Source organism: Pinus tabuliformis, chromosome X, assembly GCF_031772625.1.
Source record: "Pinus tabuliformis cultivar Carrire ecotype Pingquan chromosome X, CPIR1, whole genome shotgun sequence".
Classification (NCBI taxonomy): domain Eukaryota; kingdom Viridiplantae; phylum Streptophyta; class Pinopsida; order Pinales; family Pinaceae; genus Pinus; species Pinus tabuliformis.
The window spans coordinates 132,966,906-132,990,677 of record NC_142308.1 but is presented as its reverse complement, the minus strand read 5'-3'; the positions used below and the strand labels follow the sequence as shown (position 1 = coordinate 132,990,677).

Sequence of the window (23,772 nt, the reverse complement as noted above, 5' to 3'; positions counted from 1 at the left end):
AGAGGATGAATATGTATCAGTGATCTTTTATTTTAATGAATAGAAATGTTTTATGGTGGTGAAATACTCTGTTCCTCAATATAATTTTTAAGCTTCCCTGTGTAAAAGGATCCTGGAGTAAAGGAAACAGAGCACTGTCTCTGTGTGTTGAATTTTAGTTTTTATGTGTTTTTGGGATTTTCTCAGAAAAATCCCCAACAGTTGTAGAGTTGCTTCTGGTCTTGGTCTTTTCTTAGGATCCCACGATAACAAAAAATTAATGAGATCAATGGCCTTGCGAATTGCACTCGGTGTAAGACTGGACAACTGTTTGGTAGAATTAACTTTCATAAATTATTTGGGAAGGGCGTATTTCCTATCGTTAGCAAGCTTTACTCCATCAGCCCAAGATTTGTTATGAGGAGTACCAATGAGAGAGCAAATCTTATACCACTGACGTCGCACAGAAGAGCTTCGAAATAGTTGGGAGCTGGTGAAGAGCTCCACCATGATAGCACCCATCGCCCACATATCGATGGCAAAGTCATAGTGAGTTGAGCCCAGGAGGAGTTCCGGTGCTCGATAGGGACGTGTCACAACATACGGTTCTTGTGGCCTCCCTGATTCATGTAGCTTCATTCTTGTGGCCTCCCCGAAATCAGAAATTTTAATCACCTTTCCACTCACCAATATATTCTATGGCTTCAGATCGTGATGAAAATATTCTTGATTGTGCACGCTCGCCAGCCCTCGCAAAATTTGAAAGAAAATGCTGCGCACCTCATCCTCTGAGAAAGAACGGCCTCTACCTCTTTTAACGATTAGCTTTGACAAATCGCAGTCCATAAGGTCAAATACCCGAAACACTCTGTTGTCATGCCATATAAGCCGCTGCAGCTCAATTATGTTTCGGTGCCGCAATTTTAGTAAGCATTCCACCTCTGCAAGATTACATATATCTTTTTCTCTATAAAACTTTTCATTCAATATTTTGATGGCACAAAATTTGCCTGTTTTCGTATCCATCGCCTTGCAAACGGTTCCATAAGTACCCGCCCCCAATTTCTCAAGGATATTAAAACAATAATTTTCTCCACTTATACAACGATACTGTGGAGTCTCAGTCTTGCGAAAGAACATCGCTCCTCTTAATTGGAAAGTTGCAACCAGCAAACTTCACTTAAAAACTACACTTGGGAAGATGCATGAAACTCCAATTTGTATGCCATAGTATCAATATTTTGCAACACTTGGTAAGAACCATAATACTTTGGTGATAACTTATCATCCTTCTTAGCCTGCTTCAGGGACGTTTTTTCGTATGGTCGTAGCCATAAAAATACCGAGTCAGCTACATGAAAACCTCTTTTGCTATGATGATAATATGCCTGTTGTTTCATTTGATTCTGCTCCAAGGTGAGGTTATCCTTTAATAGTTGGATAACTTATTGTCCATGTTCGATGTGATATTCCACTATTTCAACATTAGAATTTTCTCTTAAAGATGACATGATGGACGATGTATGATATCCATAAAGTGCCATACATGGGGTCATTTTTGTTGCAGTACATAAGCAAGTGTTATACCACCATTCCACTAGAGGTAACCACTTGATCCATTGTGTTTGCTTATTAGATACAAATTAACAAATATATCCTTCCAAACGTTTCTCCACTATCTCAGTTTTCCCATGATATTAAGGATGATAAGATGAGTTATGAGCTAATTAAGCATCGAGACAAGGAAACCATTTCGTCCAAAACTTTTGGGTGAAAATAGGATCTTTGTCACTTACAATAATCTTTCGGTTTCCATGTAGCTTTTGAATTTTTTAAAAAAATTCATCGGCAACTGTACTCACTTTAAATGGATGAGATAATGCACAAAAGTGTGCATACTTTGTAAGTTTATCAAGTACCACCATGATGACACACTTTCCTTTGGACTTGGGTAAACCTATGATAAAATCCCTTGAAAACTCCTCTCGACTTTGACCTACGATGGATAAAGGTTGTAAGAAACCCGAGGTATTAATTTTCTCCAATTTATTTTATTGGAAAACCAAACGTTCCACCACAAAATTATGAATATAAGGTTTAAGGTCATCGAAAAAAAATTCCTTCTCGACCTTGTGGTAAGCTTTTAAAAATCTTGACTGCCCTCCAAAGGAAGAGGTGTGCAATTCTAAAATAGCATTTCCTTTGAATTGGGGATTCTTACAAAGATATAAGCTATCTTTGTACCATAATTAATAATTTTTCGAGCTAAATGTGTCTGATGTACTAGGATTTTGTTGAATCATTCGAATGTGTGTCCACACTTCTTCGTCTTCCTTCCATTCATCCTTTGCTTCGGTTATCCAATCTGGTTGGACAATAAAATTGCCACAAAGTAATCCTTCTGCATCCTCATTTTTTCTTGAGAGGGCATGTGCAATAAAAATTTGCATCCCTTTTTTTTAGATGGTATCAATGTCATAACCCAACGTTTTTGTGACCCATTTTTCCTATTCTTTTCAATATAATATTTGTTCTGAAAAATATTTAATACTATCATGATCTATTTTAACCTCGATGTGTCTTCCCATTAGGTAAGTTCTCCATTGCTTTAGTGCATTTAGTATTTCCAACATTTCCTTCTCATAAATAAGTTGGTGTAAATACTTTCCTTTGATTGGACTGCCTTCGAAAGAAATGGGTCTTCCTTCTTGCATTAAAATGACACCAAGTTCATTTCCTCAAGCATCACATTCCACAATGAAGGTTTTTTTTAAGTCTTGCATAGCTAAGACAGTTGCTTAGAACATTTCCTCTTTAAGACATTCAAAGGCCTTGTTTGTTTCTTCGGTCCAAGAAACTACATATTTCTTTAGTATTGTTGTCTGATCCAGGTGGATATTGGTGGCCACCTGCCAAGTCCACCTGGACCCCCACCATTGTCTTTCTCAGCATTTTCAGTTTCCTTAATTGTAGCACAACTTCCTATTTTTAGCAGTTTTTCGGGTCCTGAACTTCCGGAGCCGTTTTGAGGCCGTAAACGATGCTTTTTGGGGAATCCGGGGGCAACACGAGTCCATTCATGGACTCGTGTTGCCTGTTCCAACAATGATAGTGCTCGGATAGATCTTTCTAATGAGCTATTGTACGCGTCAAACGGAGATCATATGCCAAAGTTACGACCCCGGGAAGTTGATGTACCAACTTACCCCCAAACGGGGCCCACAATTTGGCGTTTCATCTCCTAGGGTAAGGTTTTGGAATGTTAAGGGTTTTTCCATTGTTTCTAAACAATAAATAGGCCTTCGAGCCTCATTGTAACACAGTTCAGAGGCATGTAGCCATCACATCTATTCTCAGAGATAAGATACCATCGCCCTAGCTAGTTTATTTCCATTTCTGTTTGTAAGCATATTTCAGTATTTTCCATTAATGAAATGAAGTATTATTTCCGCTGCAACTTTGGGTATATGGTTATCTCTGTAATTTTTTGCGTTCCTGTTTAAATCCGGATCAGTGGTATCAGAGCGGTCTGCTTTTTCTCTGTTTTTCTTTGCATGTCCCCAACAAGGTCGGGATATAAGGAGTTAGGGCTTGAACTGGTTGAACCTTTACAAGACCAGCCTCGCAAATCCCGACGGCCTCCCATGGCGGACGAGAAGAAAGACGAGGGGGCAGGAGATCCCATCAAAATCTTGCTCGAAGAAGCGCTCGAGGGACAACGGAACGCGATGATGGACAGCTTTGCGCAGATCCTTCAGCGGCTACCCAGAAGCGGCGCATCGGCTTCCAGCAGCTCCTCTGGAAACGCCACACCCTTTAAGGTACAAGTTAATTTTTAAATCCCCATATTCGAGGGTCAGATAGACGCCGATGCCGTAGATAAATGGTTAAATCTGCTAGAGGGTTATTTTTCTGTTCATGAATTTTCGAGTCGGGAAAAGATTGTTTTTGCTCTTCTCAAAGCAGCCCCCCACGTCAAGGACTGGTGGGAAACCTACTGCGAGCAGAAGGATGAAAGTACTGGCTCACTATTTTCAGCCGCACCCACCTGGGATTCGTTCCGGGATGCCATCAAGGAGCAGTACTACCCTGTCGGAAGCTATGAGGATGAATACATAAAGTGGACCACGCTGCGGCAGGGAAGGGACCAAGACGTGCCGGAGTTCACCAATCTTTTCCATACCCTTCGCACAAAGTTAGGTATCAAGGATTCAGAGCAACATTTGATACTCAAATACCGTGGCTGCCTGCACAAGTACATCCAGGAAGAAATACAGTTCCTAAACATCCCCTCGCTCGGCGCAGCATATCGGTATGCCGTCAAGGTCGAGCAGAAGTTTAAACAAAAGAAGCGAGACTTTGGATCTGCGAATCCAAAGTAGGGGAAAGGTGCCCCTAAACCGCAGAACAAAGGACAAAGCCAAGGCGGGACAGCCCAAGACGACCAGCCGAAGCTGCAAGCAAAGAGCAACGTCGTGAAGTTGAGAAAGGACACTGGAAAATGGTGCGAGTTCCATAAGAGCTCCACTCACAACACAAGTGAGTGTCGGGCCAAGCAGTCACTGGTGGCTGAGCTAAATGTTTCAGAATCAGATGCATGTTCCGACTCTGAGTCAGAACCCGATAAGGGGTTTGAAAAAGGGAAGCAAATCATTGATGCGGATCCCAGCGCCACTGTTGCTACCGCAAAGATCCAGAAAAATGAACCCGAAGATCCAGAGGAGGAGGAGCGTCTCTTCCACTCCCAGATGTGGGTAAAGGGCTCCCCGATACAGTTCATTGTTGATAGCGGGAGTCAAAAGAACCTCATTTCGGCAGAGGTCGTGAAGCGGTTGGGCTTACCGACCACAGCACATTCACAACCATACACCATTGGGTGGCTTCACCAAGGGCGAGATCTTCGCGTGAGCCAGCAGTGTCGCCTTCCATACAACATCAAGCCCTTCACGGATGAGGTATTGTGTGACATTGCTCCCCTTGAAGTTTGTGATGTATTACTAGGACAACCATACTTGTGGAAGCGACATGCTGTGTATGAATCAAGGCCCCGTGCTGTTATTATTACATTGGGAAATAAGTTGTTCAGGATACCAGAGGTAGCACCACCTGCCGCCATCTCTTTGATTACTGCAAAACAATGCAGTAAGATCATTTCCAAAACCAGGAAATTTGTTTTCCTGATGATACGCCCTCAAGGGAAGAAGAAGACAGTGGCCGCGACCTCCAAACGGGGTCCCTCTGCACGGAAGCTACAGATGGACAAGATTGTGGAGGAGTACGAAGACATCTTCACCTCCCCGACAGGGGTTCCTCTGCACTGTCAAGTCAAGCACTCCATCGATCTGACCCCAGGTGCGCCGCTACCCAATGGACCAATTTATCGGCGCTCCGTTCTAGAGAACAATGAAATCAAGAGGCAGATTCAGGAGCTCCTGCAGAAAGGTCACATCCGTCCGAGTTCTTCGCCCTGTGGGAGCCCGATAGTGTTGGTACAGAAGAAGGATGGGACGTGGAGACTCTGTATTGACTATCGGGCGCTGAACAAGATCACTGTCCGTAATAGGTACCCGATCCCGCGGATTGATGACCTCCTAGACCAACTAAAGGGGGCGAAATATTTCAACAAGATCGATCTGAAGTCAGGATATCACCAGGTACCAATTGAACCCTCAGATGTGTGGAAGACTGCCTTCAAATCCAAGGAGGGCCTCTTCAAATGGTTGGTCATGCCTTTCGGATTGACGAATGCTCCTACAACCTTTATGAGGCTAATGGATGACATCTTGCGGACATTCACCAACTCCTTTGTAGTAGTATACTTGGATGACATTCTGATCTTCAGCCAGAGTTGGGAAGAGCACCTCCACCACATCCGACAGGTTCTCCAAACACTGTGGCAACACAAGCTATGTGCCAATTTGGAGAAATGCACTTTTGGCATGACCGAGGTTCAGTATCTGGGATACATAATTGATGAACATGGGGTGCATGTCGATCCAGCCAAGGTCCAAGTCATTCGGGATTGGCCCTCTCCAACCACTCTAACAGAGCTCCGCAGCTTTCTAGGTCTTGCCAACTTCTACCGCAGGTTTGTGTTGGGATTTTCTCATATTTCTTGGCCCTTGAGTCAAGTCACCAAGGGCGGGGCGAAAGCAAAATTCTTTTGGTCTGAATCTCAACAGAAGGCATTCAGGGAGTTGAAGGATCACCTCTGCACGGCACTAGTGCTCGCGTTACCAGATTTACAACAACCATTTGAGGTCGAGACAGATGCCTCTGACTATGCTATTGGGGCAGTCCTTACTCAACATGGACATCCAGTGGCATATCACAGTGAAACACTTTCAGACACAGTCCGGAAGTACCCCACTTATGATAAAGAGATGTATTCCATTGTACAGGCCTGCCGACAATGGAAGCATTACATTTTGGGGAAGGAAACGGTCATCCACACAGACCAACGACCTCTGCAGTTCATACAGACCCAAGGGAAATTGCAGAATGATCGCCATCAGAAGTGGTCTACATACCTGCAACAGTTTCACTTGAATATCAAGTATAAAAAGGGTAGCACCAATAATGTTGCAGATTGCCTCAGTTGACCACCGATCATGGCGCTAGCCACAGTGCTCAACTCTTGCGGGCACGAGACTGCTGATTGGCCACTTCTCTACAAAAGCGACCCAGAATTCGGCCACACATACCAGACACTCTTGGAGGGTCGGCAAGTTGCAGATTTTCACCTCTAGGATGCCCTATTATGCCACCTCGGTCACCTCTGTGTTCCTTCAAGCGAGCGTGCCAAGATGATTTGGGAAGCACACTACAGTCGGGCTGCTGGGCATTTCGGGGTCGAGAAAACAGTGGCAGTACTGCAAAACTATTTCTATTGGCCGAATCTTCGACAGGATGTTGGGAAGTACATCCGATCATGTACTGCCTGTGCCATTGCCAAACCGACCATTAAGAAGCAAGGCCTCTATACCCCGTTGCCTACCCCTAGTCGACCTTGGGAATCCATCTCCATGGATTACATGTCAGGCCTTCCTTCCACTAAGCATGGAAATGACTGTGTTTTTGTGCTCGTCGACAGGTTCTCAAAGATGTCCATTATGATGGCCTGCAAGAAGAATATCACAGCAGAAGCCACTGCTAAACTCTTCTTTGAACGAGTGTGGGTGCACTTTGGGATCCCACAGTCTATCATCTCAGATCGGGACAGTCGGTTTCTCAGCACCTTTTGGTCTAGTCTCTGGTCAATGCTGGACACCAAACTCACGAAGTCCACAGCCTTCCATCCTCAAACTGATGGCCAGACAGAGGTTGTCAATAGGATGATTGTGCACATTCTGCGCATGTATAACTCAAAGCATCCACGCACATGGGACGAGAGCCTCCCCTACGTTCAGCACAGCTACAACCGAGCTCTTCACAGCTCCACTGGCCATAGCCCTTTTCAGGTGGGTTTGGGATTCCAGCCACTATGCCCCATTGATGTGGCCATGCCACTTGCAGCTACTCACATGAATTCAGCTCATGTCCAGTCCGAAACAGATAAGGCCACCAGCTTCATTGAGAGCATCCAACATATTCGCCAGCAGGTCCATGACATTCTTGAGAAATCAAATGCCAAGAACAAGCAGCAACATGATCAACATCGGGTGCCACACAAGTTTCAGGTGGGCGACAAAGTCTGGTTGCATTTGCAAAAGGAATGCCTTACTGGAGCCTATCGGAAATTGAGACCACTCCGATATGGTCCTTACACCATTACTAAGGCTATGGGAGACAATGCATTTGAGCTCAGCATTCCCCCATTCCTTGTCCTGCACCCAGTATTTAATGTGGACCGCCTTCGGCCATACTTTCCACCATTGCTAGACACATCCGACATTGCAGAACAGCTCAAACCCACAGAATTAAATCCAGATTGCATGGAACAAGCTGCAACTGATCGGATCATGGACACACAGATCAAGAACACTCGCCAATAGAATATCCAAATGTATCGAGTTGTCAAAGCGGGCCAACTCCTTCAGCAGGGCAAGTGGCTCACCAGGGAACAAGTTCAGCAGAAGTTTCCTCATCTCATGGAGGAGCTCAACGCAATGGGGACCATTGCTTCCTAAGGGGGCAGGAATGATCCAGGTGGATATTGGTAGCCACCTGCCAAGTCCACCTGGACCCCCACAATTGTCTTTCTCAGCATTTTCAGTTTCCTTAATTGTAGCACAACTTACTATTTTTAGCAGTTTTTCGGGTCCTGAACTTCTGGAGCCTTTTTGAGGCCCTAAACGACGTTTTTTGGGGAATCCGGAGACAACACGAGTCCATGGAATGGACTGGTGTTGCCTGTTCCAACAATGATAGTGCTCGGATAGATCTTTCTAATGAGCTATTGTACGCGTCAAACGGAGATCATATGCCAAAGTTACGACCCCAGGAAGTTGATGTACCAACTTACCCCCAAACGGGGCCCACAGTTTGGCGTTTCATCTCCTAGGGTTAGGTTTTGGAATGTTAAGGGTTTTTCCATTGTTTCTCAACAATAAATAGGCCTTCGAGCCTCATTGTAACACAGTTCAGAGGCATGTAGCCATCACATCTCTTCTCAGAGATAAGCTACCATCGCCCTAGCTAGTTTATTGCCATTTCTGTTTGTAAGCATATTTCAGTATTTTCCATTAATGAAATGAAGTATTATTTCCGCTGCATCTTTGTGTATATGGTTATCTCTGTAATTTGTTGCGTTCCTGTTTAAATCCGGATCATTGTCATAGGTGCTCCTATTATCCCATAATTCTTAAAAAACTTCCAATAATACCATGTGAACCCTAGAAATCCTCGTAGATTCTTTATGTCTATGGGGATTTTCCATTCCTTAATGGATTTAATTTTTTTAGGGTTTACCTTAACACCCTCATGAGATACAATATGACCTAGATATTCCACCTCATGTAATCCAAAAGAATATGTAGAGTTTTCTGCATTTGGAGGTCATCTCACCTAGTCACACTAGGGCAAAGCTACTACTTGCAAATTTTTATGGAAAAACCACAATTACTACATCTTTTCTTCGACCTTTGATCCCAAAAATTTTTGGTTATGGAGGTTTTCCCTAAGGCAAAATTTCCTAGCTCATATTTCGACCTTATAACATAGGGGGGGAGGAAAATTATTTAATTGTAGGATTTATTTTGGTTGTTAAAAAATCTCCCAAAATAATCACTCTCATGGGTGATTAAGACAAAGTGTTTTAATGCGATTTAGAGTAGCAGTCCAACTGTTCTCTAGAATCATTCCACTCTAATCCAAGAGAGTATGGGATTCAAATCGTGATAAAGCGAGAAGGAAGGTGATAAAAGTGATGGTTTAATGTCTCATTCATGGGCATCAAGTCACACTACAAATGGAGGTTAACAGAAGGTCATTAAAAGGACGAGAATTCACACTAAATTTAAATTTATTTTTGTGGTGGAGATGTGGATGTAGGAACGCCGTGATGGAAGAAAACAATTTAGTTGGAAAAACATGTGGCTGAAAGGTCAACAAACTACAACACTAAGGGGGTTTTAAGACAATATTTAAGACAATTTTTGGGAAAATTGTCTTAACTTTAGACAAAAGAAAACTCGTGTATTGTCTTAAATATTGTATTTAAGTGATTATCTCAAATTAAATTGTCGTAATATATTGTCTCTATAAAGACAATATATAACACAAGATTTTTTGTCTCCCGAGAGACAATTTCATTTTTGTCTCTCCAGATACAATAGCTGAGGTCAAAGACATGTTTTCTTTAAAGAGACAGTGCCTTTCATCCTAATTATTCTCTCTCTAGAGACAATAAAGAACTTACATTCAAAGATAATACGACATCACTTTTGTGAAGTCTTTAGAGACAATTTAAAATAATGAATCTAGAAAAATATCTCACCATTGAAGTAAACCGATATTAAAAGCACTTAATTAAAAATAAACTGCAACATCATTAATTATTTCATATTAGGGCATAGTGGAATCGAACCATTGACCTCCTTCTTCTACCATTCTTTATAATGTAGGCGCTCTTCCATTGAGCTAGCACCCTTTAAAGAAGTATGTGAGAGTTATTGTAGTCCTTGAAATTGAATATATATGCATTGATTTAAAAAAAATGCTCAACACATAATTGTGTAATCTTTGTAAAATGTAAAAACATGCAGCCCCTATTTTTAACTTAATAAAAATAACTCAATGGAGTTAGGTCAATTTCACACCCATGTAGAATTATTCACACAACAAGCTACTATTGTAAGTAATTTAAAAAATATTTAATCTAGCAATACAGAAAAAAGTAGCTAGAATTATCACAAGCCTTCAATATCTCGCCACAACTATAGAATGGTTTATGTTTAGCATGTTTCCAGTCTTCATATATTCCAACAATACAAATTTTTTCAAGGAATTTTTCTCATCAACTAAAGATAAGGTACAAAGAAATTGGTATAGCCATCCTCCTATCTATCCTTATCTATATATCCCTAAACATTTTACAACAAATTAGATATTCGAACACAATTATCATTACGTGTTAGTAATGATAAAAAAGAGAGTCAACCATGTCCTCATATTTAACTTTCACCCTTGAAGAGAAGGTTAGTGCACAACCAACATCTCACAAAACAAGCTACTATTATAAATAATTTACAAACTATTTAATCTTGTTATACAAAAAAAAAGTAAATAGAATTATCACAAAACTTCAATATCTCGCCACAACTATTGAATGGCTTATGTTTAGCATGTTTACATTCTTCATATATTCTAGCAATATGAATTGTTCAATGAATTTTTGATATCAACTAAGGATAAGGTACAGAAAAATTAACATAGCCATCCTCCTATCTATCCCTAGATTTTTGCAAAAAATTAGATAATCCATCACAGTTATCATTACATGTTAGTAATAATAAGAAAAGAGAGTCAACCATGTCCTCATATTTAACTTGCACCATTGAACAGAGGGTTAGTGCACAACCAACATCTGCTTGGCCATTCAATGTAACCAAAGCTAACAACCTGCTCTCTAATTACACTTCCAAAGAAGTCATCTGTAGCTTTGAAAGCTCAATTTAATCCTACTGCATGGTAGTCAAAATAGAATGCTATATTTTTTTCTACCGCATATCCAAATTACACCCAGAAACCACAAAATTTGAAGTCCTAATTAAAAGGAAAAGTGATCAAATTGGCTTGAATTCATCTTCAAGAGTTGCAACAATGTCTAGCTCACAACAATTCTGGGGTAAATTTGGGGATTCTTTGCCCAAAAGTCTCTTTGCTAGAAATGGATGAGAAAATTGGAGAAGCTCATTATTGGGAACCAAGTTAATCACCTATATCCTCTAATACATAGACATGAAACCATCAAACATGATAAGAGGAACCACACTCACTCCAACCTCTTCCACAATTCATTTGAAATTTCTACCATTTCATACTTACATTTAACTTCTGGAGGAGTGTCTTCGTTCCAAGAAGAATTCCACTCTTTGTATAGGGCCCAAACATCACCCTTTTTGGTAAATACCCTAATAGTTCCTTTAGGACTTTTCTCCCATGAAACAATATGAGAAATACTATTTCACACATTGTTGCTGGTAGATTTTCCGTGCTTAAAATGCCCACAACCTTGGTCAAATCCATCGTCCAGTTAGTTAGTGATAGTCATACCTTTAATGAAATTAAGATCCATTTTACAATTATTATAATCTATGAAAACAAGCTAAAAATTGCAAAGTTTTAACCAAAATTCTAAGGACAAATAGAAAAGTAGTTAGATTAGCAAGCACATATATAGAAAAAGAAATCCTAAATAATACATACAAAATTTTTGTTGCATAGTGAAACAAATAAATAATAATAGAAATACTCTTCCAAATCAAAATGCATTGTAGACATATCAGAGAATCAACAAGGTTCACATGGAAGTAATTTATTTAAAGGTTCATTACAGAGAACTTCAAAGGAAATGCACTCACCTAAAATATTCCTTGCATTAATCTCAATGGTTGGAGCATCATTGCTAGAATTTCCAAAAGAATCCTCTCATCTGCCCCAATTAGTGTAGATCAAAATAGTATTATGGCATTGTTGGAAATCTTCAAATATATCCTCTGAAGATACAAAACCATGCTCTAAACCATCCCTTTTATCTTCATTTATTTCAAAATCACTTCTAGTTCGTTCATCTTGATTTCCTTCTTCAATCAAACTTTCCTCTCACAATAAAAAAGAAGCATTTGTAGGAAGAGAATTTCCTAGTGAACTTTTAGCCTCATTGTGAGAATCCTTGCTCCCTTCGATGTTATGCTGACCCATAGGTTGAAAAACATCATAATTTTCAACTGCTTCTTTATGTGTTGTTCCATTGTAGTTCCTCTTAAGAAGTCTTCACATATGAAGAATGTTTTCCACAAAATATAGCTTCCATTGTAGTTGTGTATATATTGTACACATTCAATTGAAAATTATACGTATGTTTGAAATGAGTAGCCTGTGAAACATTGTATACGCTAAGAAAATTCTTATTTAAATAAAGGTTATATAAAAGCGTTGAATTATTATTATCTACTTTCAAAGACATGGAAAAAGACAGTAAAATGATTCAAAACTAACTCATTCTCGATGAATGAGTTGGTATCCTCATGGCCCAAAGAGAACTTCATGTTCAATCAAGTAGTAGATAAGTCTACGCCATGCACATGCTCCCACTTTTGCCTAAAATCCATCAGCAATAGCAACTAATGCATGCGTATAAATATGCATATAATAATAAGAGATAAGAAATCAAAATTATAAATTATAATTTAGATTATACTAGAAAACTTTATGCCTTAGCCATAAAGCAATATATATACCTCTTCTTGCCTCATGTTTCTTGCTTTATCAACCATCGTAGCCAAAGGTTGAATATATTTCAACGCAATCGTAGAAAAATCCTTTTCTAAAGCCATAACAGGATCAGATAATTCAAAGCATTTTAACCAGGCAGTTCCCATTACCTCAAAAATTAATACATCTTTTCACTGCTCAGGAAGACTCCTCGTCTACGCTGATGTTGCCATTGCAAAAAAACTTAGACCCCTGCTAAAACAAATTTCGGCACTCCCATCAAGATCCCATGCAACTTCCTTGTCCTTTGGTACAAGATGAGGACTTCCTGATAAAGCGGGTGCCTTTTGAAATCTTGTAAAGCTACGCAACCTTCATTCTCTTCTTTCTAGAACTAACATCTCACATCTCAAGGATGTACTTTTGGAAGATGCAACATCACCATTACCTGCCCAATGGCCTCCATTGCTAATGTCATTGCAGTTGGAGAAGAAAATGAAGAAGCCTAACCTGGAGATATCACTCCAAGGGCAGATTGAAAACAACATACATTTTCATCGCTACCATGAAATGGAGGAAAAGGAAGAGAGTGAAAGATAAAATATTTTTTTGAAGGAACTGGGAAATGTAAGTAGGGAAGAAAATATGATATCGTTAGACATTTTACAGTTGTTCCCATATCCTCATACCATATAATTAACCATATTATATGAGCACGGTATATATTAAAAAAATTAACATATTTAAGGAGAGTATTTGGCTATAAAAATCAATCCATTTATTGAATTTACACACAATTCTACAGTGAAAAGTAATCGTGCATAGGCATCCCATAACTGCAGTTAACAAGCAAATTTTTCCAGTTAAAAGCAGTATTACAAAAAAAATCCAATAGCTTGGCCCAAAAAGGGCGTGGTAGTCACAGATATCACTCTCCTCCATTACCCCTTCATGTTCTAGGAAATAAACTAACAACTAAACTTGATGACTAGAGGAAATGATCAATTTAGAATCAAGATTACCTTATGGGATTGTCCTCTTCACCCCTCATCAACTATGGAAAACCCATTTGGAACTCTCCATGACCTCAAGGGAAATGAGGCACAATGCAAAATTTATTGGTTTAGAATTGTTCACACAAAAACCTCATTATAGTTTCTAATAGAGACTTAAAGCAACTTTAGACTCATCACCCACTATCACCTTAATGATCATGTTTGCTTTAGGCTGGTCCTTTTCCAACTTCAAGGGGTGGATTTAAGCAATATTCTCACCTGGAAATCATGCTCAAAAGGAGTAAATTAAATCAATAGATAGAGAAAACTCAAATAACGATCATATCCACTATGTTACTAGTTTAGAATTTTTTTCTTCCAAACCACACTACAGTGACCAATGGAGACATGATGCAAATTTGGACACAATGCCCAATTTCACCTTAGCATTCGAGTCTCTTGATTCAGTGAAGTGATTCTCCATCCTTAAGTGGGGACCTGTTGTGGTCACCAACAACCCCCCTCTTTGTTTGGTATTAGCAATAACACCAAGAAAATGGGGACCCTTAACAAAAAATCCAAAAAAACATTTTATCAAATATTTTTGTATTTTGACTCCCTAAAGCTATATCGCATCGCGAGGAGAGAGCGAAGCATTTTCCTATGCGCATAAATAAGTTGTGAAGAAGCGATGCGAAATTCATCACATCGCATATATTGTGAAGCGCTCTTAAATGAAAAATTAAGGAATCGCCGACGGCCGATATGCAACGTTGTATATCGCAACATCGCATAAGCAACACACAAGTGATTGGATGATTAAGCGCGATTTGCGATTCACGATCTGCGATCTACGATCTGTGATTTGCGATCTGCGATGAATGCAACCATCAATTCCTGTGATGACACATCTTGACATCGCAATCCTCGATACCGCGATACGAGTCACAGAAATCACTCATCACAAAATTTCCTCGACATAGTGTTCAAGGAAAGCTGTCTGTAGACCAAAATTGGGCGCGCACCTTAAAAGAAATTAATGATTGTACGCCAAAGTATCCAAGAAGGATTGTGTTGTGTTTTTCAAAGAGTCAAGTCATTATGAGTGTCATGATTATGCATTCATTAGAGCTTAAAGCATTCATGTCAATCTTTTCATCATTACTCTTTTCCTTTGTGTAAACTATAAGGCAGCAACAAATATAAATCAACGTGTAGGAAACATCTAAGGAAAAGGGGAAAGCGTCAATACTTGGAGAATAGAGAAGAGATGCCTTCGCAAACGGATGCCGCATGCAGCAGGACCGCGGATTCCAGAGTATCACTCAACAGATACTGATGGAAATAGACTATCCCAAGACTCAGAGTCAAAGACGCACAAAAGCAGCCTGTTTACAAAATATCCTGAGGCTTAGACTGTGTAAAGAAAGAAAGACAAACGCTAAAGAGGGAAAACACTCCAGAAAAGCCTGGAACAAAGAACGGAAGCAATTTTCAATATAGAAAATTGTTCAGAGAGCAAAGTCCCTAACTTATTCAGTCATTCGCACGGCCGGAAACTGAAATAGCAACATCACAATCAGTTTGAAAGAAATTTGGGTTATACCTAGTATACACACAGTGAATACACCAAGCGAGAGGAAGATTTTTGAAAATATCTTCTAGTTTGTCAAGAAACTGTGCGAGCTCTTGTTATTTCTATTTTCACAGCTCAAACGAAAGGAGAAGACAATCAACCCACTCTTCCCAGGCGAATGTTGCATTGCTTACAGCACTAAGGAGCAAATACAGAAATGGTTAGAAATTAGATTCAATTTTTAGAAATAAATTTGCTTTAGTAGAAGGGCGGTCATTTGAAACCGTGTCCTAAATTTATGTAATTAAGATTAATTAGTTAGTAGTATTTAAACCCTTCTCAGGAATTTGGAGAAGGGTCCGGAAATTTTTCAAAAAACTTGTCCTTAGAACATGCACTTTTGCACCCTCGGAGGGGGTTTTTGATGAATGGATGGATCGAGATTTATCAATGTTTGCATTTTAATGTCTGCTACTGATGTTGCATTTTTGTACTCTTAGTAGATGTTAGAACAAGTAGAGATAAATCATTATTGCTTGAAGCTTATGAGTGGAACCAGTCATAAATGGCATTTTTATCTCTTGACCAATTTCTGCTTATATTCTTAGAGTGATATGCAGTGTTCAGTTGTTTATATGTTAATGTATGAACGTGTGGGTTAACATTTGGAACTTTTGTACGGTGGAGTCATTTATTTGTGCTTGATATATGAATAAATTATTATGCGATATGCTGTTCACAACTGTTTTGCTTAACTTCTTATGCAGAATGGTTTATCTTAATTTATTTCTATTCTTATGATAGCTGAATGATCTTTATTACAAGTTATTGTTTGAAATCTCTTTAGATTGCATAATAGAAGAAATACACCCAGGGTTAGCGTAGATTAGATGTGTTGTTTCTTATTAGATTACAATAGCATAGAGTTAATTTAGAAGTTTGAATTAAATTAGCTTAAAATACTCCTAGATGAGCATCATCCAACTCTACACACACACACACCGTTTAGATTGGGAAACTGGTACCATTATCCCCAGTCGGACCCGCTATACCAAATGGATAAGGAGCTGCCAACCAAGGTCCGGACCGGGTGGGTATCCCCCTTGTTTTCGACCCGATTTTCGGGGCTTCAACATATTTGGCGCTAGAAGGAGGGCCCGAACTATGAATGTCACCTAAATCAAAATCTAAATATCATTCTGAGAGTAAATCGCCCTCATCAACTCCCCCGAATTCCCCAGTACGTTTAAATTCAGAGTCAGAAGTCGCTCAAGTATCAATCGCTGCTACATACCCTAATATTTTAGACAAATTGATCATTGAACCCCCTGAAATTCAAACTCTGATTCGAAACTCCAGGGATTCTCTATTTTTACTCAAAGATCTGATAAATCTCAAAGCAGCGTGACTTCGCAGTACAATCCTGCTCATCCCCTCACTAGATTAAAGAGCGAAAGATTTGGCATCCAGCCAACTAAATTCCCTCTCCCCACGAGGAAAAGAGCAACGAAAACACCACCAGAGTCTGACAGTGAGACTGTTTCATCCACGTCGTCCATTTCAACTCCCTCACCGCGAAGTCAACCACCCACGTCTTCATTCCAAACCACTCATCCATCTTCCATAGCCCCTCCTCTTCAATCATCAAAGATCATAATATCTTCATCTTCCCAGCATCAGGGATCATCCTCTGCACTTTCATTCACTAGCAGCTCAACGATGGCCCAGTCTCCATGGAACAATCCTGGCGCGGTTTTAGTGCCTCCACCCCTGAGCCCAATTCCGGCCCATCCTGAGAAATGGCTACCCAAATTCGATCCAGAAACAGGCATGTTAGTTGAAGAGCATATCAATAATTTCATGCTTTCTGTTAATCTCAACGGAGTTACCAACGAGGATGCTGTCGTCCGGATTTTTCCCTACACAATGCAAGGGACAGCCGGGTCATGGTACTTTTCATTACCTTCCGGGTCTATCACAAGTTGGGACATTTTTCAAAGTCAACTCCTTACCAAGTTTGGGGATGACAGATCAACGGCGACGTTGATCAATGACCTATCCAATCTTAAAGCAAAGGCTAGAGAACCCATCAAAGATTTTAATTTACGGTTCAATAAAATCCTCAACAAAATTCCCACTGCTTCCCAGCCCAGCGAAGAAGTGAGATGTGAATGGTATATTACAGCCTTACCATCAAACTTGGCAATCTTCGTCAACAGGGCAAATAAGACAACCTTAGTTGAAAACTTAACAGAGGCGATAGTAGTAGAGAAACGCGTAGTAGCCCTGGAAAAAAGATCTGCGATAGAGGAACGCAAATCTAAGAAAGTCTCCTACAACAAGAACCCAAGAAGAAACAAATGAAAGATCCTTTCGATTTGGAAGGATTACAAAAAGTGTTAAAAACCATGTCCAATGAGATGATTGACATAAAAAAGCAAGTAGTAGAAACTTCTTCAAAAAATCCCTACAGAGCTTTTCAAAGAAATCCTTCAATGGATGTGAAACCACCCAATGCTATCTCAAACGTTGAATCCGAAGAAGAGGAATAAGGAGAGAATACCACTGAAGGGCAGACCGATGACGAAGAAGTTGTGGAACTACAAGGAATGTGGGATTTCATCCTCCCACAAGAAGAAGATCAAGAAGCATTTCCGGTTAGCACACAAAGCAAAAATCAACTTGATCCTCCCCAAACTACCCCTAAGCAGAAGGGCGCAAGCCCTGCAGCAAAAGATAAAGTCACAACAAAGAAAACAACCGCTAAAGCGACTCAATATAGCCCAGTCCAATCAGATCAAACACCTCCGTCAAGAACACTCATTGTGTCAGATGAAATGGAGTACAACATTATCGATGACATGAAAAAGACTACGGCTAATATCACTTTTTACGAGTTGAGAAAATTGAAACATCAACAGAAGATAATGATGAAAGAATTACATGTCGTGCCTACTACATCCTTACCTACAGCTGTAGCTTCCCACAACATGGGAAGACCTCCAACCAACACGATCAATAAGATTGACCCAAATGACATCGCCTTGATTAGAGGAAGATCGAGGTCTCACACTCCCCCTTTTCTTCTCACTTATGAAATTTTCAATAAAAACGTGCACAATTGTTTGGTAGATTCTGGTGCTTCAACGAATATTTTACCCTGATCAATATGTGCCAAGCTGAATGTTCAACCACAAAAATCCGCGGTGCGCATAGTTCAGCTTGATCAATCTCAAGTCGAGGTGATTGGTGAACTTAATCAAGTGACCATAAGATTGTCGTCTAACCCGAAGGTATGTCAGGTTATTGACATTCTAGTACCTGATATCCCTGTATTCTATGGTTTATTTCTTAGCAGGGATTGGTCCGAAAAACTCCATGGATACTTTTCAACCGACTGGTGGCACATGTGGTTACCCTACAATGGTAAACCGAATCAAATAAAGGTTGAACGAGAGTTACACCAGAAATACATAGTGACGGAATTGGAGGGAGAAAATGAAGCAATAGCATACAACAGCAGTATCATAGGCAATTATTCAGTAGATTCTTTCCTCAAGAAATTCAATGCTCATATCTCACCTTATTTAGAAAACTCAGTTTTGTCCCAAGTCGAATATTTTTCCCAAACTGATAATTCAAAGTGTGTTAATTTTTTAGATAACCCTGTAAATACATCTTTGTTTTGGAAATTATATTTTGATGGCTCTAAATCTAACGAGGGAGTAGGAGTAAGATGCATTCTGATTAGCCCAGACGAAAATAAGACCATGCTTATGTGCAGACTTGAATTCGATTGCACAGACAATACAGCGGAATACGAGGCCTTGGTGCAAGGCCTATACAAAGCAATCAGGTTGAACGTTAAGTACCTTCAAGTCTTCGGAGACTCTGAGATCGTCGTCAAACATGTATGTAACACCATACATTGCCTATCAGGTCATTTGAAACACTATCAATCTTTAGTACAAGATTTGACTGCACATTTCATAGCATTCAATATTTCGTCAATCCCAAGACTTCAAAATGCGAGTGCAGACATGTTAGCTAACGTAGCCTCTAGACTTATTCCCTCCGAAGATTTTAGTCCAGATAGATTCTCAATATAATTAATCTTTAGACCATCCATCCCTGACAACATTACAAACTGGAGAGTATTCAATGATGATCCTGACATTGTAAATTTCCTCACTTCTGAAGGATCCTACTCAAATCAAATAATTGACGAAGACCATCATGATCACCAAATACAAGAAAATAGCACTAATAATGTTATACCTGAATTGGTGGTTAAGTTAGAAGACTTATATGATTTGAAAAGTCGGTTTAAAAGGTCTACCAATTCTAAACTCTACAGTTCGACTCTGAACTACGAATTAGTAAACCTAGGAACCAATGAGAAACCTCAAAACGTTAATCTAGGCCACGGCCTAGCCCTTGAAGAAAAATTAGCGTATATCCGTCTTTTGAGGCAATACAAAAATGTTTTTTCCTGGAACTACGATGAGATGAAGACATACGACACTTCTATCATTCAACACACTATCCCTATGATTGACAATGAAAAACCTGTCCAACAGCAACTCAGAAAAATCCACCCCAATTTAGAAAATCAGATAAAAACTGAGCTAAATAAATTGTTGAGAGCCAGAATAATTTTCCCCGTCAGACATTCCAAATGGGTTTCCAATATGGTACCCGTTAGAAAGAAAAACAGAGATATTAGGATCTGTATCGATTTCCGGAATCTCAACAAAGCCTGTCAAAGAGACAATTTTCCCCTCCCACCTATGGAGCAGATATTAGAGGCAGTAGCAGGCTCAAAATTAATGTCTTTTTTGGATGCATTTTCAGGATACAATCAAGTGCTGGTACATCCCGATGATCAGTTAAAAACCACATTCCAAACTAAATGGGGCACATACGCATATCAGAAGATGCCATTTGGTCTGATCAATGTCGGTGCTACCTTTCAGAGAGCCATGGACATCGCATTTAAAGGTTTAGTCAATAAATCTGTAGTGATTTACCTGGATGATATAACAGTGTACTCCAAGAAGCGAAGCGACCATCTCAAAGACTTGAAACAAATCTTTCAACGATGTTTAAGGTATGGGATTTCACTTAACCCAAAGAAATCTTTTTTCGCCTTAAGTGAAGGAAAACTTCTAGGATTCACAGTGTCAAAATCTGGTATTCACATTGAACCTGACAAATCAAAGAAATTTCTGAAATATCCATGCCTCATAACAAAAAAGCCATGCAATATTTCCTTGGTCAAATCAATTTTGTGAAGAGATTTGTCCCAGACTTCTCACGTATTGTTTCTCCTTTGCAAAATATGATTAAAAAGAATTCAAATTTTAAATGGGTTCAAGATGAGCATGAAGCATTCAACTTGATCAAACAAGCTATCATTAACACTCCATCTTTAGCGACCCCAAATTTTTTAGAATCTTTTATCTTATACACATTTGCCTCAGAGAAATCTTATGCCGTGATTCTAACTCAAGCAAATCAAGAGAAAGCGGAAGCTCCAATCGGATTTTTTCGCTCGAATTTACAAGGTGTTGAACTCAACTATTCAGACGTCGAGAAATAGGCATATGTTGTTTTCAAAGTGATCAAGTATTTTATACCTTTCTTACTTAAAGCCCATACCAATGTCATAGTACCATTTCCAGTGGTAAGAAACCTTCTGATACAGAAGGATGTGGGCGAAAAAAGAGAAAATTGGATCACCACTTTACAAGAATACGATCTTGAGATCAAACCAGCAAACATTGTAAGAGGTCAAGGCTTCTTTAAGATGTTGGTTGGAGCATCGCAAATTCCTGAGAACTCATCTAAAGAGGTACATACGTATGAGGTAAGACTAAACGACGCAGAATCATTTTATGTTGACACCATTTACTATCTTAAGAACGGGTATGCTCCATCACACCTAGATCATACCAAGAAAAGAGCTCTGAGATTGAAAGCTAAACAATACCAGCTCATAAATGATGTTTTGTTTAAAAGGAATTACAATTCTGTGCTTCTTAGGTGTCTTGAGAAAATTGAAGCCAAAAAGGTTTTGCAGGAACTCCACGATGGACCAACAGGCGGACACTATGCTGGAGACGCTACTGCACATAAAATCTTACGTGCAGGATATTATTGGCCCACATTGTTCAAAGACTCACACAGTTACTTGAGGAAATGCCAAGTCTGCTAGACTGCTGCAGGGAAACAAAAGAAACCGTCCATGCCGCTATAGCCGGTTAACATCGAGCAACCATTCAGTCAGTGGGGATTGGACATAATAGGTGAGATCGTTCCTCACTCTTCTATGCAGCATAGGTACATCCTCACGACAACAAATTATTTTACTAAATGTGTAGAAGCAGTTCCTCTCAAGACAGCTAATTCTGAAAACATTATTGAATTCATAGATCAATTTATAATCACTAGGTTTGGATTGCCAACGGCCTTAATGTTTGATAATGCTTCATACTTTTCTGGAAATACAATGACTGAGTTTGCGCTTAAAAGAGGGTTCAAAGTTAAATATTCGGATAACTACTATCCGCAAGGTAATGGATTGGCTAAATCAATAAACAAAAACCTGATCAGGATTATTAAAAGAACAATCGACCAAAACCAAAATAATTGGCACAAAGCATTGGTAAATTCTTTATGAGCAGATAGAATAACGAAGAAAACTTCAATCGGCACTTCTCCCTTTAATTTAGTTTATGGGAAAGAAGCGGTTCTTCCAACTCACTTAGTCATCCCTTCTTTGTCTTTAGTACAAAACATCGATGAGGTATCTACCTCCTCCATACAACTAAGACAAATGGAAATAATTAAATTATAAGAACAATGAGAACAAGCTAAGAAAACCCATGCCCATCACCAAGCGCTGATAAAATCCTCTTTCGACTCAAGCATAATGACCAGAAAAAATTTTCGGATGGGAGATTTAGTTTTGAAATGGGATAAGGCTCATGAAGAAAAGAGAAAACATACGAAATTTCAGAAATTGTGGCTTGGTCCTTTTCAGATTGTAGATGTCATAGGCCCATCGACGTTTGTGTTGCAGGATTTGGCACGTAGAAGAGATTCTTTACCTATTAATGGACAGATTCTTAAAATATATTTTCCACAAAAGATCACTCTTCTATTTTTGTAGGATAGCTTTAGTTTTTATTTTTTTTTCTATTTCTTATAAATAAAACCAGTTGTAGATGGTCACTAAAAGGGTTCATGAAAAAGACACCAATTTTCTATTAGATTTTGAGCTTTTCGCTTGTACAAGTAGCAAAAATTTTCGAAAAATCTGATTTTTATTATTGACAGGTAGAGTTAACTTTAGCCTAGACATGATGCTAGTTTCAACTTCAAAAATTTGATGAAAGCAACCTTTGGTAAGAAATTGTTTTATATCAGCACAATGAAAGGTATCAATAATAAAATAAATATTCTCTGTAAAGCTGCTGTTTTCAAACTCTATTAGTGTCGTCCAGAGCTTTCTTAAGGAAAAACAATGACTTCCTCCCTACTAAAGGAAATCACAACATTCAGAGGAACAATCCGAGAAAACACTATATCTCAAAGAATAAGAGGTCTCATCACGAGCCGACTTATCATGATCACAAATATTATAACTTGCTGACTTTGCCAATACTGTCTACCAAAACAGGGCAACGACTCAATATTGTTGCAATCAAAAGATAAGGGGTCTCATCACAAGCCAGCTTGTTCAACAAAAGTGTAAATCAAGTGAATGACTATGTCATAATTTGGCCACCAAACCAAGACATTGTTCTTTAGAGAATAAAAAGGAAAAAGTGTCCAAAAGATTTTTTTTCTCTTAAATGTTGTAAATAACCTCAAGCAGGATAAAGGATCATTGTTGGATAACAGGTAACCATGTCAAGGCTATGGACGCTTGCGGGCAGCTAAGGCTCTACCTACGACAAATGAGCATATTTTAAAAGCCAGCACGCGGAGAAGACCTTATTTTTTTTTCTTTAAAAAGAACCAAGTAATGGCTGATGTGAATACAAGAACTAAGCCTGAGGAAACAAACAATTGGAATATGAAAAGGTTGAGACAAAGTATCATTGATAGGATAAGGAGTAATGTACTCTATCTGTCCATAAAAAAATTTAGACATATGAAATTTTTTTTGCTTCGGAAGTGGAAATTCAATAGAAAAGCAGAGATAATTGGTTCTTCACAGTGAATCGCCATTGTTGTGGTCACCAACAACCCCCCTCTTTGTTTGGTATTAGCAATAACACCAAGCAAATGGGGACGCTTAACAAAAAATCCAAAAAAACATTTTATCAAAATTTTTGT

General features: G+C 39.3%; 1 protein-coding gene across 1 annotated transcript; it reads right to left on the bottom strand.

Moving 5' to 3' along the window:
* Window positions 1-675: 675 nt before the first annotated feature.
* Window positions 676-1,119, bottom strand: LOC149138807 (cyclin-dependent kinase F-3-like). The gene has a single exon (XM_089450499.1). The coding sequence runs from the start codon at window positions 1,117-1,119 to the stop codon at window positions 676-678; it is 444 nt and encodes a 147-aa protein (XP_089306625.1).
* Between the last annotated feature and the right edge of the window lie 22,653 nt (window positions 1,120-23,772).

Excerpts from the sequence above, each read along its gene's own strand:
- LOC149138807 (XM_089450499.1), bottom strand. The coding sequence starts at position 1,119 with ATGTTCTTTCGCAAGACTGAGACTCCACAGTATCGTTGTATAAGTGGA.